The following is a 17217-nucleotide window of genomic DNA, read 5'->3' as shown; positions in this document are numbered from 1 at the left end:
GTTGCTGAGGCCGGTCTCGAACCTGCGATCCTCTGGTCTCAGCCTCACACTCCCAAGTACTGGGATTACAAGCATGTATACCACCCCTGGCTGCTGTTTAGCTCTTCCATGTGTGACCTGGGATTTTCAAAAGAAAGTACCTGGGGAACATTTTTTTGGGGAGAAGGGGTACTGGGAGTTAAACCCAGGTGCATTTTTTGGGGGTATTGGGGATGGAACCCAGGGTCATTCTACCTCTGAACTACACCCCTCGCCCTATTTTTTTGTGTGTGTGGGTCTGGGGGTGGAACCCAGGGACATTTTACCTCCGAGCTACAGCCCCTGCCCTATTTTTAATTCTTTTTATTTTGAAACCGTGTCTCACTGAGTTGCGGAGGGCCTCACTAAGTAGCTGAGGCTGTCCGCGAACCGCGATCCTCTGGTCTCAGCCTCCCAAATGCTGGGATTACAAGCGTGCGCCACCACGCCCGGCTCCCAGCCCTATTTTTTATTCTTTATTTTGAAACAGGGCCTGAGTTGCAGAGGGCTTCACTAAGTAGCTGAGGCTGTCCATGAACTGAGATCCTCCTGTCTCAGCCTCCCGAATGCTGGGATCACAAGTATGCGCCACTACGCCCGGCTCAAACCAGATGCCTTCTACCTCCAAGCTATACCCCCAGCTTTTTTTTTTTTTCCTAATTTTTTAATTTGAAATAAGGGCTCACTAAATACCTGAGGCTGGCCTTAAACCTGCAATCCTCTTAGATTCCTAAGTACTGGGATTATAGGCATCTACCACCATCACTCATGTGGTCAGGCTTTTTCTTTTTTTGTGGTACTGGGGATGGAACCCAGGGGCAGGCTACCTCTGAGCTACACCCCCAGCCGTTTCTATGTTTTTTTGTTTGTTTGTTTGGAAACAGGGTCTCACTAAGTTGCTGAGACTGGCCTCCAACCTGCAATCAATCCCCCTGTCTCAGCCTTCCAAATCCTGGGATGAGAAGCATGCACCATCACATCCCACTGGTCATGCTATCTATTTACTTGTTTGTTTGTTTGTTTGTTTTGCAGTATTGGGAATGGAACCCAGGGCGTCTACCTCCGACCTATACCCCCAGCCCTATTTTTTATTCTTTATTTTGAAAGAGGGCCTCTCACTGAGTTGCAGCGGGCCTCGCTAAGCGGCTGAGGCTGTCCGCGAACCGCGATCCTCCGGTCTCAGCCTCCCGAATGCTGGGATGACAAGCGTGCGCCACCACGCCCGGCTTGGTCATGCTTTTTAAACACTCCTTTTGTCCCACTCTTGACCCCAGACTTCGCAGAGAGAAGGGCCAGAGCTCATGTCCACTGTGGCGGCTCAGCTTCGTCCAAAGCAAGTAGACACGCTGAGCAATCCCTCTCCCCTGGGGTTCCCCGGAAGTCTTTGGTCTTTTGCCCAGATGTTTCAGATGGGTGCTTTGAAAACAACCTGTAGCTGATACCAAAAAGATTGGAATGGGAACACCCTGTCCTGTGGTGCGTCGATACCCGGCAGGACAGGGCAAGCCTTCCTGCTGTTAATAATTTACCTGCTTGTATATTTGTTTGACTCTCCTTCCAGGAGAGATGCAAATTATCTCCCAAGCTCCCCTGGCTCACAGAGAGGGACCGGTTGAAACTCCTAGGTAAAATGGCACAGTAAGATTTGGGTGGTCTTCATCACAACTTCAGGTTACTCCTGAGACACTGACTTTGGAGTTAATTTATACAGCACCTGACAGACGCCTGGATGTGGGGCCGAGTGTTAGCAACCCCTGGGAGAAATGGCTCATCTTTCTGTTCCACCGAGAGGCAGGATTGTGTTTCTTTAGTTCCCAGTGTGCTGGTTCAGTTCCTTGCCGCTGAAGTGACCATCTCCCCACGGAGAATTGGCGCCAGTAGGCCATAATAAAACCAATCCCTGACCCTTTGGCACCACGTATGGTGGCGCACACCTGTGATCTCAGTACTTGAGAGGCTGAGACAGGAGGATCACAGGTTTGAGGCCAGCCTCAGCAATTTAGGGAGACCTTCAGTAACTTAGTGAGACCCTGTTTCAAAACAAACGAACAACAAAAAAAAAATTTTAAAAGGGTCAGGGATAGAGTTCAGAGGTAGAATGCCTTTGGGTTCAATCCCCAGTACCTAAATAGATAAATAGGGTAAAGGTATAGCTCAAAGGTAGAATGCCTCTGGGTTCAATTCCCAATACCTAAATAAATAGATAAATAAATAGGTAGGGTAGGGGTATAGCTCAAAGGTAGAATGCCCCTGGGTTCAATTCCCAATACCTAAATAAATAGATGAATAAATAGGTAGGGTAGGGGTATAGCCCAAAGGTAGAATGTCTTTGGGTTCAATCCCCAGAACCTAAATAAATAAATAAATAAATAAGTTTGGAGTGTATAGCTCACAGGTAGAATGACTCTGGGTTCAATCCCCAGCACCTAAATAAATAAATAAATAAATAAATAGGGCTGGGGTATATCTCAAAAGTAGAATGCCTCTGGATTCAATCCCCAATACCTAAATAAATAAATACATAAGGCTGGGATATAGCTCAAAGGTAGAATGCCTCTGGGTTCAATCCCCAGAACCTAAATAAATAAATAAGTAAATAAATATATAAATAAGTAGGGTAGGGTATAGCTCAAAGGTAGAATGCCCCTGGGTTCAAAACCTAGTGCTAAGCTGGGTGTGGTGGTGCACACTTGTAATCCCAGCAGTAGGGAGGTTGAGACAGGAGGATCACAGATTCGCAGCCAGCCTCAGCTACTTAGTGAGACCTTCCACAACTTAGTGAGACTCTGATTTAAAATAAAGAATAAAATATAGGGCTGGGGCTGTAGCTTGGAGGTAGAATACCCTGGTTCAATCCCCAGTACTATAAAAGCAAAAGACAAAAAACACCCGATTAAGTAAATTTCTGATACATGTTCTCTTCCCGTGGCCCATTTACCTTCGAACAGCTGGCTGTCCAATATCATCAACGAAAGCCTTTTATTCTACCTTGAAATGGAACCAGATGTCGACGGAGCCACTTTGAAACGTGTCAGAAATGCAGCCAAGACCACGTGGTTTATTATGGTAGGCTCATTTACACGGACATTTTTCTTCTTGGGGGAAACAAACCAGAAGGAAAATATTTAAAAAAAAAAAAAACCACCTGGAAGTACGACATATAGTTATATAAATATATAATGCGCTGAGTAGGTTCTTGTCTTGAACCAACCAACCAGCTAACCAACCAATCAGGTAACCAGTAACCAACAACCAATTAATCAACCAACCGACCACTAGCCAATCAACTAAACAACCAATCAGCAAACAACTAACCAACCAATCAACCAACCACTAACCAGTCAACTAACCAATCAACAACCAACTAACCAATTAACCAACCAACCAACCAGCCAAGTAACGACCTTTTGTTCGTGAGTGCGGTAGGTATCCCGCATGGAGTCCATCAGTCTGACTACCAGAGGTTCCAGTTCTTGCTTCTTAAATTATTTCTGCCGCCCCCTCCCTCCCAGGGAATACTGAATCCAGCCCAAGGATTCCTCCTGTCACTGGCCTTCTATGGCTGGACGGGCTGCAGCCTGGCTTTCGAGTCTCCCAAGATGGTGCTCCATTGGGAATCGATGACGACCTCGGCCGCAGAGGGGGCTTATCCATCCCCGGGGGGCTCCCGTGAAAACCCTGCTTCCAGGAAAGTGGCTCGTGTCGGGGAGCACACTTCAGATGAGGCTCTGAGCCTGCTGTCAGAAGGTAACACCGGGAAGACGGGCCAGGGCAGGTGTACTAGGCCACTCCCAACTTCTCTGGGACATGGTGTGTGTGTGTGGGGGGGGTACTGAGGGTGGAACCAAGAGGCTTTCTACCTCCAGGCCTTATTCCCAGACCTATTTTCTATTTTATGTGGAAACAGGGTCTCACTAAGTTGCTGAGAGCCTCACTCAGTAGCTGAGGCTGGCTTCCAACCTGTGCGATCCTCCTGTCTCAGCCTCCCAAGCACGGGGATTACAAGTGCGCACCACCACGCTTGGCATCTGGGACATCCTTTTTTTTTTTTTTTTTTTTTTTGCGGGTCTGGGAATGGAACCCAGAGGCATTCGACCTCCGAGCTACACCCCCTGCCTTACGTTTTATTCTTTATTTTGAAACAGGGTCTCACTAAGTTGCAGAGGGCCTCACTAAGTAGTAGCTGAGGCTGTCCGCGAACCGCGATCCTCCTGTCTCAGCCTCCCGAATGCTGGGATTACAAGCGTGCGCCGCCACGCCCGGCTTATTTTTTTTTTTATTTTTAAACAAAGTCTTCCTAAATGGCTGAAGGCCTGGTGAGGTTGTTGAGGCTGGCTGCAAACCTCTTTCAGCCTCCTTAAGTACTGGGATTATAACCATGCACTACCATGCCCAGCTTCCACACAGGTTTTAGAAAAAAATGAATAAAGCCAGGGGTGGTGGCGCACACTTATAATCCCCGCGCTTGGGAGGCTGAGACAGGAGGATCGTGCAGGTTCAGAGCCAGCCTCAGCTACTTAGTGAGGCTCTCAGCAACCTAGTGAGACCCTGTTTCCAAATAAAATAGAAAATGGGTCTGGGAGTAGAAAGCCTCTGGGTTCCACCCCCAGTACCACCAAAATAAATAAATTAATTAATTAAATTAAATTAAAATTAAAAAGAAAAAATGAATAAAGATCCTACAGAGCCAGGCGTGGTGGCAAAAAGACAGGAAGATCATAGGTTCAAGACCAGCTTCAGCCACTGAGCTAGATCCCGTTTCAAAATAAGAAATAAAACAGGGCTGGAGATGTACCACCAAGAATGAAGGCCGCTGGGTTCCATCCCCAGCAACAAAACCAAAACAAAAAGATCCAACAGGAAATTAAGCAGCCATGGTGGTCGCTCTTTTTTGGTTTTAGGATTGAACTGTCCTGTTTTACATATATACATATATATATATATATATATATATATATATATATATATATTTTTTTTTTTTTTTTTTTTTTTTGAGACAGGGTCTCACTAGGTTGCTGAGGGCCTCGCCAAGTTGCTGAGACTGGTCTTGAACCTGCCATCCTCCTGTCTTAGCCAAATCTGGGCTACTGTGACCCCAAGTACTGGAGTTACAGTCACGTTCCATCACATCCAACACGGCTGCTGTCTCTTAAGGATTCCTTTTTCTTTTATGTCATCTTTTTCTTTTTTTCTATTTTTTTTTTTTTCTCAGTGTTGGGGTTAGAACCAGGGCCTCAGTCATGCTAGGCAAGTGTGGCCGTTCTGAGCGACACCTCAGCCCACGTCTTAATTTTTTTTTTTTTTTTTTTTTTTTGTGATACTGGGGATGGAACCCAGGGGCCTTCTACCTCCAGGCTACACTCCTAGACCTATTTTATATTTGGAAACGGTCTCTTAAGCCAGCGCAGCTGGCTTGGAACCTGCGCTATCCTCCTGTCTCAGCCTCCCAAGCGGGAATTAGAAGCGTGCGCCACCACGCCCAGCCCCACCTCTTAATTTTTTTTTTTTTTTTTTTTTTTTTTTTGCGGGTCTGGGGATGGAACCCAGGGGCATTTGACCTCCAAGCTACACCCACCCTGCCCTATTTTTTATTATTTATTTTGAAACCGGGTCTCACTGAGTTGCAGAGGGCCTCACTAAGTAGCTGAGGCTGTCCGCGAACCGCAATCCTCCAGGTCTCAGCCTCCCGAATGCTGGGATGACAAGTGTGCGCCACCACGCCCGGCTCTGCCTCTTAATTTTTTTTGTGTGTGTGTGTGGTACTGAGGGTGGCACCCAGAGGCTTTCTACCTCCGGGCTATACTCCCAGACCTATTTTCTATTTTATTTGGAAACAGGGTCTCACTAAGTTGCTGGGAGCCTCACTAAGTAGCTGAGGCTGGCTTCGAACCTGTGTGATCCTCCTGTCTCAGCCTCCCAAGCGCAGGGATCACAAGCGTGCGCCACCACCACGCCCGGCCCCACCTCTTAATTTTCTAAGCATTATGGCAAGGGTTGATCGTGCATATTAATTCACAGCAATGCAGGCATACACGGACAGGAATTAAATCTTTGAATTTCAACTACATTTGTTTAGTCAGTTTATATGTTGGACACACTCACACACAAAGAGAAGGAAGACGTCTTAACAATCTTTGGGGCATGGTGGCACACAGCTGTCATCCCAGTACTTGGGAGGCTGAGACAGGAAGATCGCAAGTTCATGGCCAGTCTCAACCACTTCGAGAGGCCCTTGCAACTTAGTGAGACCGTTTCCAAGTTCAGAATTAAGGGGGTATAGCTCAGAGATAGAAGGCCCCTGGGTTCAATCCCCAGTACCATACACACACAACTTAAATAAATGAATTAACAATAAATAAATAAAGCTGAATTTGAGTGAGTTAATACACTCAAATACACTCAAAATACACATCTGTTGCTACTTCTGTGCCCAAACCAAGGAAAACTTAGCACCCAAGCTATTTTTCTATTAACTAAACCTGACCGTGGTTTCCTAAGCAGACACAGAGAAACCAGAGAAACAGCCGGGCAGGATAGGCTTCCCCTACAGAATCTACTAAAATTAAGCTTGATGTTTTTCCATTGCACTCGTAAGACTCTAATTTCACACTCATTTCAAAACTAGTAGGCTCACAGATCGTGAGTGGCACACACCTGTAATCCCAGGACTTGCTAGGCCGAGACAGGAGGATCGCACAGGTTCGAAGCCAGCCTCAGCTACTTAGTGAGGCTCTCAGCAACTTAGTGAGACCGTTTCCAAATAAAATAGAAAATAGGTCTGGGAGTGTAGCCCAGAGGTAGAAAGCCCCTGGGTGGGTCCACCCCTAGTACCACCAAAAAAACAAATAAATAAACAAACTAAAAAGGTATGGCGGGGGGTGTAGCTTTAAGGTAGAATGACCCTGGGTTTAATCCCCAGTACCAAACACACACACACACACGGCTCACAGTGAGCCTCCAGCACTGACCGTAACTGAATTGAATCTTAAACAATATTCCAGGCCGGGCGTGGTGGCGCACGCTTGTCATCCCCGCGCTTGGGAGGCGGAGACAGGAGGATCGCGCAGGTTCGAAGCCAGCTGTGCTGGCTTAAGAGACCCTGTTTCCAAATTTAAAAAAAAAATAATTTATATATATCCGGGCGTGGTGGCGCACGCTTGTAATCCCCACACTTCGGAGGCCGAGACAGGAGGATCGCACAGGTTTGAAGCCAGCCTCAGCTACTTAGCGAGGTTCTTGGAAACTTAGTGAGACCCTGTTTCCAAATAAAATATAAAAATAGGTCTGGGAGTGTAGCTCGGAGGTAGGAAGCCTCTGGGTTCCAACCCCAGCACAACCAAAAAAATCAATCAATCAATCAAAAATAAATAAATAAATAAAATAGGTCTGGGAGTGTAGCCCGGAGGTAGAAGGGCTTCCAGAAACCCCAGTATCTGTATCTATATCTATCTGTATATATATATATTCCTTAAGTATCTGCTGTACACTCAGCCCCTTTATAGCTAGGATAGTTCCTGAGACGTATAATGTACTAAACTCACAAGTAAGGCCAATGCCATTTTTTAATTTAAAAAAAAATCTAGCCCGATGTTTTTCAGTCAGCATTTACTGCTGTAATCCAAAACACCTGACCACCACAACTTAAAGAAAGAAAGATTTATGTGCTCACATTTCTGGAGGTTTCAGTCCATGTTAGGCCAGGTGAAATCTGAGGAGCTCAGGGCGTGTGCGTAGAGCAGAGAGAGACCTCAGCGGCTCTGCTCGTGTGCTGTAGATGCCTGGAGCAAGAGACAGCAAGGGGAGGGGGAGCATATATAATCCCCTCGGCCACACCCCCAGGGGCCCCTCCTCAGCCACCAAGTCCTGCCTCCAGCATGGCCGCCTTGTCTCCTTGAGGTCTAGGAGACATTCTAAATCCAAAATGGAACTGGGCGTGGTGGCGCACGCTTGTAATCCCCGCGCTTGGGAGGCTGAGACAGGAGGATCGTGCAGGTTCGAGGCCAGCCTCAGCTACTGAGTGAGGCTCCCAGCAACTTAGTGAGACCCTGTTTCCAAATAAAGCATCAAATAGGTCTGGGAGTATAGCCCAGAGGTAGAAAAGTCCCTGGGTTTCACCCCCCAGTGCCCCCCCCACACACATACAAATAGTAATAATAATAAATAAATAAATCCAAAATGGAAAGCCGGGCGTGGTGGCGCACACTTGCAATCCCAGCATTCTGAGACTGGAGGATCGCAGTTCGCAGACAGCCTCAGCTACTTAGTGGGGCCCTTCGCAACTTACTGAGACACTGTTTTAAAATAAAGAATAAAAAATAGGGCAGGGGGTGTAGCTCGGAGGTCAAATGCCCCTGGGTTCCATCCCCAGACCTGCAAAAAATAAAAATAAAGATAAAAAATAAATTCAAAATGGAGCAGTAGGAATGGTGGTGCACATCTGTAATCCCAGTGCTAGAGAGGCTGAAACAGGAGATTACAGGTTTGAAGCCAGCCTCAGTAATTTAGCAAGTCACTGTTTCAAAGTAAAAAATAAGCTGGGCCTGGTGAAGCATGCCTATCATCCCAGTACTTGGGAGGCTGAGACAGGAGGATCACGGGCCCTGTTTCAAAGTAATAAAAAATATGAGCTGGGCATGATGGCACACGCTTGTAATCTCAGCATTCGGGAGGCTGAGACAGGAGGATTTTGGTTCACGGCCGGCCTCAGCTACTTCTCACAATTCTCTGTTCTGTCCCACAATTCTTTGTGCTCACAGTCTCCTTCCCAAAATTCCTTTTTCCCCACAATCCTCTTCTTTCCACAATCTTTGGTCTATCCCACAATTCCTTGTTCTATTTTAGCTCCCGTCTTCCCACAATCCTCTGTTCTGTCCCACCGTTCCTTGTTCCTCTCCTGTCCTCCTTTTTTCCACAATACTATTCTTGTCCTTCAGTTTCTTGTCTCAACTGTAGGCCTGTCCATCCCACAATACTCTCTCATGTGTCTTGTTTCTTTCACAGTCTGCCTTTCCCACAATCCTCTGTTCTGTTTTTCATGTCTTTGTCTCTGAATTTCTCCCTTCTCCACAATTCAGAATTTTCCCATGGTCTTCTGTTTCTTCCATGATGGTTTTTCTTATAATGACCACGTATCTCATATTATTCTCCACTTCTTCCACGATTCTCTGTTTGGTCTCCCAGTTCCTCATTTCTTTTACTACCCTAATTTCCACGACAATGATTCTCATCTCTACCCGGCTAGTCTTTATTTTTTGAAACAAGGTCTCATTCCCAGACCTATTTAATACTTTATTTGGAAACGGTCTCCCTAAGTTGCAGAGGGCCTCACTAAGTAGCTGAGGCTGGCTTCAAACCTGTGCCATCCTCCTGTCTCAGGCTCCTAATAGCGGGGATTACAAGCGTGCGCCACCACGCCCAGCATTTAGTCTTTATTTATTTATTTTTGTGTGTGTGTGGTACTGGGGTTCCTGGAAGCCCTTCTACCTCCGGGCTACACTCCCAGACCTATTTTTACATTTTTATTTGGAAACAGGGTCTCCTAAGCCAGCGCGCGCGGCTGGCTTCGAACCTGCGCGATCCTCCTGTCTCTGCCTCCCAAGCGCGGGGATGACAAGCGTGCGCCACCACGCCAGGCCTAGTCTTTATTTCTTGAAACACGGTCTCACTGAGTTGCAGAGGGCCTCACTTAGTAGCCGAAGCTGTCCGGGAACCGCGATCCTCCTGTCTCAGCCTCGCGAATGCTGGGATGACAAGCGTGCGCCACCACGCCTGGCCTTTTATTTTATTTTGAAACAGTTTTGCTAGGTTGATGAGAGTCTCACTACTTGCCTTCCCAGTTCCCTCCCACACTTTTCTATTTGTTCACACACTTCTCCCATTATGTTCTCTATTTTCCCATCCTTTTCAAGACTCTCCTGTTCAGCTCCATTCCTCTCTGCTTAAACCTGGAGCCTGGGGGAGGGTGGAGCCACCTTCCAGACTGTTTCTTTCCACGGTGTCCGCAGGGGCTCCCCCTCCCCGCCTTCTCCATCATCTGAAAGTGTTCTTCCCTAAGTCTTTGCAGACCAACCCTCTAGCACTTGTAGGCGCCTTGCTCAGCCCCGTTAGGAGCAGTGTTCATGCGCCCGTGGACAGCGCCATCGCCCGTGGACAGCGCCATCGTGGCTGTTACTCCTGCACACAGCCAGATCAGCCCCCCCCCGCACTCTTCTGCACCTCACCTTCTCAGAGTAACACGTGGTGGTCCCGTGGGTGCAATCTGTAGAAGAGTGTGGAGGAAAACACACCCAAGGGCTCCGTTGCGGTGGCCAGGTCAAATTTAGCATTTATTTATTTATTTATTTATTTATTTATTTATTATTTTGCGGTACTGGGGATGGAACCCAGGGACTTTCTACCTCCAAGCTATATCCCCAGCCCTATTTTTCACTCTTTATTTATTTTGGTGGTACTGGGGTTCTTGGAAACCCTTCTACCTCCGGGCTACACTCCCAGATCTATTTTATATTTTTATTTGGAAACAGGGTCTCTTAAGCCAGAGAGGCTGGCTTTGAACCTGGGCGATCCTCCCCAAGCCTGGGGAATACAAGCGTGCGCCACCACACCTGGCTTACTCTTTATTTTGATTTTTTTTTTCTTCGTGATACTAGGGGTGGAACCCAGGGGCTTTCTACCCCTGGGCTATACTCCCAGACCTATTTTGTACTTTACTTGGAAACAGGGTCTCACTAAGTTGCCGAGAGCCTCACTCAGTAGCTGTGGCTGGCTTAGAACCTGCGCGATCCTCCTGTCTCGGCCTCCCAAACACTGGGATTACAAGCGTGCCCCACCACGCCCGGCTTATTCTTCATTTTTGAAATAGGGTCTCATTGAGTTGCAAAGGGCCTCACCAAGTAGTAGCTGAGGCTGTCTGTGAACTGCGATCCTCAGCCTCCCAAATACTGGGATTACAAGTGTGCGCCACCACGCCTGGCTTTGATTACTACCTGTGTTGGCTTGGCATGTCCCCTCTTCACGAAGATCCTCACGACCAGAGAGAAAGCCTCGGAAATCTAGGCGTGCCACGAAGCCACAGCTCCGGACACCCTCTGACCAGGGAGAGGCAGGGCTGGCACCCGGCAGCTGTGTTCCACCAATGTTTGTTTCAGGATAGTTGTTATGCATAAATGCTCTCTTCTGTGAAGCCCGGGCGGGCGGGCGGAGGGAGGGGGATTAAAGACCAGGAAGCCCTTCAAAGCGGCAGGCCCCAGAGCATGTCCTGAGTGTGTGAGGTCACAGGGGAGTGTGCTCAGCTGAGACCGTGATCACAAGCCATGTGACACCCAGCCCTGAAAGGAACCACAGAAACCCCACAGAAGTTTCCAGGAGCCTGGGACGGCCTCATGAGCAGTGGGTGACCCTGGTAAAACCAGGGCTTTGTGAGGCACAGCCCGCCCCTCCTGGGAATGCCACCGCTGAGCTACTTTCCCAGCCCTTAGTATTTTGAGACAGGATCTTGCTGAGCGGTTGAGGGTCTAGCAAAATTGCTGAGGCTGGCCTCGAGCCGACGACCTTCCTGTTGCAGCCTCCCAAGCACTGGGATTAACCTATTTATTTATTATTTATTCATTTACTTGTGGTACTGGGGATGGAACCCAGGGGCATTCTACTTCTGAGCGACATCCCCAGCCCTATTTTTTCTTCCTTTCTTCCTTCCTTTCTTCCTTCCTTTCTTTCTTTCTTTCTTTCTTTCTTTCTTTCTTTCTTTCTTTCTTTCTTCTTTCTTTCTTCATTTATTTTTTGGTGGTACTGGGGATAGAACCCTTCTACCTCTGGGCTACACTCCCAGACCTATTTTTAAAATATTTTTATTTGGAAACAGGGTCTCATAAGCCAGCGAGGCTGGCTTCGAACCTGCTTGATCCTCCTGTCTCTGCCTCCCAAGCGCAGGGATTACAAGCGTGCGCCACCACGCCCGACTTATTCTTTAATTTTGAAACCGGGCCTCACTAAGCCACTGACACTGCCTGCAAACCACAATCCTCCTGTCTCAGCCTCCCAAATGCTGGGATTACAAGCGTGTGCCATCATGCTCAGCTCATATTTTTTATTACTTTGAAACAGGGCCCGTGATCCTCCTGTCTCAGCCTCCCAAGTACTGGGATGACAGGCACGCATCACCACGCCCGGCTTATTTTTTACTTTGAAACAGTGACTTGTTAAGTTACGAGGCTGGCTTCAAACCTGTAATCTCCTGTTTCCGCCTCTCTAGCCCTTATTAAGCTTATTTACTTCTTATTTACTTATTTTATGGCACTGGGGGTGAACTCAGGGGCCTGCTATATCTGAGCTATACCCCTAGCCCTATTTTATGTTTTATTTGGAAAGAGGGTTTCATGAGGGCACCGAGAGCCTCACTAAGTTGCTGAGGCTGATTCGCATCTGCCATCCTCCTGTCTCAGCCTCCCAAGTCCTGGAATTACAGGTGCGCACCACCACATCCAGCTTATTTTTTTATTTATTTTTATTTTGGGACAGGGTCTCCTTAAGTTTCTGAGGCCAGTCTTGAACCTGCAATCCTCCTGTAGCATTTGTCATAGACTTTGACCTGACGCAATGAAGCTGGACGTGGTGGCAAACGCGTGTGTCATCAGGGAGGCTGAGACAGGAGGATGGCAGCTTAGAGCAACATAACTAGAGCCTCAGTAACTTAAGAGAGAGCCTGATTAAACAAATATAATAAGCCAGGGGTGGTGGCGCACGCTTGTAATCCCAGTACTTGGGAGGCTGAGACAGGAGGATCTGGGTTCATGACCAACCTCAGCTAGTGAGGCCCTGTTTCAAATATATATATATATATTCGGGCATAGTGGGATATGCTTGTAATCCCAGCAGTTGGGAGGCTGAGACAGGAGGATCGGGGTTTGCACAGGGCTTCAGCTACTTAGTGAGGCCCTTTGGAACTCAATGAGACCCTGTTTCAAAAGAAAGAATAAAAGCCGGGCGTGGAGGCACAAGCTTGTAATCCCAGCATTTGGGAGGCTGAGACCAGAGAATCATGGTTCGTGGACAGCCTCAGCTACTTAGTGAGGCCCTCTGCAACTCAGCAAGACCCGGTTTAAAAATGAATAAAAAATAGGGCAGGGGGTGTAGCTCGGAGGTCGAATGCCCGTGGGTTCGATCCCAGGACCTCCCCACCCACAAAAAAAGATAGAATAAGCCGGGCATGGTGACGCACGCTTGTAATCCCCAAGTTTGAGAGGCTGAGACAGGAGGGTCGCACAGATTCAAAGCCAGCCTCAGCTACTCAGTGAGGCTCCCAACAACTTAGTGAGACCCTGTTTCCAAATAAAATATAAAATAGGACTGGGAGTATAGCCCGGAGGTAGAGAAGCCCCTGGGTTCCACCCCGAGTACCACAAAAATAAATAAATAAAATAAAGAATAAAAAATAGGGCTGGGGGTGTGGCTTGGTGGTAGAAAGCCCCTGGGTTCCATCCCCAGTACCACAAAGAAAAAATAAATAAATAAACAAATAAATAAATAATAAAATATAGTGCTGGGGGTGTAGCCTGGAGGTAAAATGCTCCTGGGTCCCATCCCCAGTACTGCAATAATAATAATAATAATAATAATAATAATAATAATAATAATACCGGAGCCCCTGGGTTCAGTCCCCAGCATCACACACACACACACACACACACACACACACAAAATACTACTAATAATGATAAGAGCCGGGCGTGGCAGCGCACGCTTGTCATCCCCGCGCGCTTGGGAGGCGGAGACAGGAGGATTGCGCAGGTTCGAAGCCCCTCTCTGGCTTAAGAGACACCGTTTCCAAATAAAAATATAAAATAGGTCTGGGAGTGAAGCCTGGATGTAGAAGGCTTTCATCCCCAGTAGCACCAAAACAATAAATAAATAAAAATAATAATAAGTAAAAATTAGGCTGGGGGTGTAGCTTGGAGGGAGAATGTCCCTGGATTCAATCCCAAGTACCCTTCCCCCAAATGACTTGGTGTTTTAACATAGCTTCTCCCCATAACACACGAGTGCTAGGACCAAGCAGAGGTGTTCTGCAAACCGTCAGTGTGTTGCTAGGCACCGGAGCATCTTGTGACGTCCTTGACGCCTAGGACGTCAGCATCATGACCACACTTTCTCTCTTCCTCTCCAGGTTCAGACGCCAGCACCATTGAAATTCACACTGCCAGCACGCCAGGAAGCCACGTCGGCTCTGCTGTCCAAACCCAAGGAGACCTGTGAGGGACGGCGGGGCCAGGTCCCGTCGGCCTCTGGCTCTCCCTACCAGTTCTTAGAATCGCATTCTTGAGCCAGGCGCGGCGGCGCACGCTTGTGATCCCAGTACCTGGGAGGCTGAGACAGGAGGATGGCGCAGGTTCGAAGCCAGCCTCAGCTACGTAGTGAGGCTCTCAGCAACTTAGTGAGACCCTGTTTCCAAATAAAGTATAAAATAAGTCTGGGAGTATACTCTGGAGGTAGAAAGCCTCTGGGTTCCACCCCCAGTACCACAAGAAAAAAAAAATTGCATTCTTGCCTGTCCAACACCTTTGGCCAAGCCTAGCATGTTCCCAGACCTTACTCTCATGACGTGTTAACCCTTCCTTACAAGGGTATTTTTTATTTTATTTTACATTTTATTTTATTTTATTTTATTTGGAAAGGGGGACCGGAGGTTTAACCCAGACACATTCTATCTGCAGTTTACACGCCCAGTCCCCCTTTTTTTTGGGGGGGTCTGGGGATGGAACCCAGGGGCATTCAACCTCCGAGCTACACCCCCTGCCCTATTTTTTATTCTTTATTTTGAAACCGGGTCTCACTGAGTTGCAGAGGGCCTCACTAAGTAGCTGAGGCTGTCCGCGAACCGCGATCCTCCAGTCTCAGCCTCCCGAATGCTGGGATGACAAGGGTGCGCCACCACGCCCGGCTCCCAGTCCTATTTTATTTTGAAACAGGGTCTCACTAAGTTGTTGAGGCTGGCCTGGAATCTGAGATCTTCCTGCCTCAGCCTCCCAAGTGCTGGGTTTACAGGCATGCACCACCATGCCCAGCTTTTTTTTTATTTTTTGTGGTACTGGGGATTGAACTTAGGGCCATTCTACCTCTAAGCTACACCCTGAGTCCTATTTTATTATATATATATATATATATATATATATATATATATATATATATATATATATATATATATATATTTGTGTGTGTATGGTACTGGGGATGAAACCCAGGGACATTCTACCTCCATGCTACACCCCCAGCCCTATTTTTTTTTTTTTTATTTTGAAACAGGGTCTCATTGAGTCGCAAAGGGCCTCACTAAGTAGTCATTGAGGCTGTTCTCAAACTGCAGTCCTCCTGTCTCAGACTCCCAACTCCTGGGATTACAACCATGCACCACTACACCCAGCCTTTTTTTTTTTTTTTTTTAATTTTCAAACAAGGTCTCACTTAAGTTATTGAGGTTGGCCTCGAACCTGCATCCTCCTGTCTCAGCCTCCCAAGTACTGGAATTATAGGCAGCGCAGAGGATAACTGTTCTGACCACTCACTTTGCTTCTGTCCACAGTTGCTATTGGGAACTTTCCAGAGGCGGGCTATAGTGTCAGGTGCAAAATCTGTCCTTGGGAAATTAGTTCAACAAATAGAGTAGTTAGTTACAACTGAGCCTCCATCTGGCCTGGATTCTGCCCTAATGCCACCTGCAGCAAATGCTCCTCAGTAAGTTAGGGTGATGCCAAAGGGCAGCAGGGCTGACATCAGCGGGAGGAATGGGGACCCGGGAACGGGAGCTGCACAGCTCTGCCTCCTTACAACCACGAGGGGGCAGTGAAGACACATGGCTTTCATCCCAAGGTCAGCCTTTGAGCCCAAACCCCAGGGCAGGCTGAGAAAATGCAGTCTAAGGTGATCTGCCCCTCAGATCACGGCTTCTGTCTCCACCTGACAACCAGTTAAAATTTTAGCTCCCGGCTGGGCGTGGTGGGACATGCCTGTCCACCAGTGCACTTGGGAGGCTGAGACAGGAGGATCGCAGGTTCAAAGCCAGCTTCAGCAATTTAGCGAGGCTCTCAGCAGCAATTTAGCCAGACCCTGTTTCAAAAAGAGAAATAAGCTGGGCGTGGTGCAGCTTGCCTGTAAGCCCAGTATTTGGGAGGCTGAGAAAGGAAGATCGCAGGTTCAAGGCCAGCTTCCAAATCTTAGTAAGGTTCTCAGTAACTTAACAAGTCCCTGTTTCAAAAAAAAAAAAAAAAAAAAAAAAGCTGGGCATGCTGGGCGTGGTGGCGCAGGCTTGTCATCCCTGCGCTTGGGAGGCTGAGACAGGAGGATCGCACAGGTTCGAAGCCAACCTCGGCTACTTAGTGAGGCTCTCAGCAATTTAGTGAGACCCTGTTTCCAAAATAAAGTATAAAATAGGTCTGGGAGTATAGCCCGGAGGTAGAAAGCCTCTGGGTTCCACCCCAGTACCACCAAAAAAAAAAAAAAAATAATAATAATAATAATAATAATAATAGTAATCCCTGTACTTGGGAGACTGAGACAGGAGGATCCAGGTTTGCAGCCAGCCTCTCCCTATTTTGAAGGCGAAGACTGGAGGTTCACAGTTCGAAGACAGCCTCAGCTACTTAGTGAAGCCCTTTGCAACTAGTGAGACTATTTCAAAAATAAAAAGGCTAGCCGGGCGTGGTGGCGCATGCCTGTAATCCCAGCATTTGGGAGGCTGAGACTGGAAGATCGCGGTTCGCGGACAGCCTCAGCTAGTACTTAGTGAGGCCCTCTGCAACTCAGTGAGACCCTATTTCAAAATAAAGAATAAAAAATAGGGCAGAGGGTATAGGTCGGAGGTCAAATCCCCCTGAGTTCCTACTCCAGACCCACAAAAAAAAAAAAAAAATACAAAGGCTAAAAACTAGGGCTGGGGGTGTAGCTCCATCCCAGGTACCTAAAAAAAAAAAAAAAAAAAAAGGCTGGGAGCCGGGTGTGATGGCGATGGCTTGTAATACCAGCATTCCGGAGGCTGAGACTGCAGTGAGGGCCTCCGCAATTTAGTGAGACCTTGTTTCAAAATTAAGAATAAAAGCCGGGCGTGGTGGCACACGCTTGTAATCCAAGCATTCAGGAGGCTGAGACCAGAGGATGGCGGTTCGCCGCCAGCCTCAGCTACTTAGTGAGGCCCTCTGCAACTCAGTGCGA

At 47.6% G+C, this 17217-nt stretch overlaps 1 protein-coding gene across 1 annotated transcript in view; it reads left to right on the top strand.

The window, feature by feature from the left end:
- GPR143 (G protein-coupled receptor 143) overlaps nt 1-14268 on the top strand; it is a gene marked incomplete at both ends in the record, with an annotated part of 29485 nt that extends 15217 nt beyond the window's left edge. Inside the window, 3 exon segments of the mRNA XM_080719545.1 lie at nt 2967-3084; nt 3531-3765; nt 14180-14268. Of these exon segments, the coding sequence (XP_080575671.1) occupies nt 2967-3084; nt 3531-3765; nt 14180-14268 (442 nt within the window).
- Between the last annotated feature and the right edge of the window lie 2949 nt (nt 14269-17217).

The sequence above is a fragment of the Muscardinus avellanarius genome, assembly GCF_963383645.1.
Source record: "Muscardinus avellanarius genome assembly, chromosome: X".
Lineage (NCBI taxonomy): Eukaryota > Metazoa > Chordata > Mammalia > Rodentia > Gliridae > Muscardinus > Muscardinus avellanarius.
The sequence above is the reverse complement of the archived record's forward strand: the minus strand, read 5'-3'. Positions and strand labels throughout refer to the sequence as shown.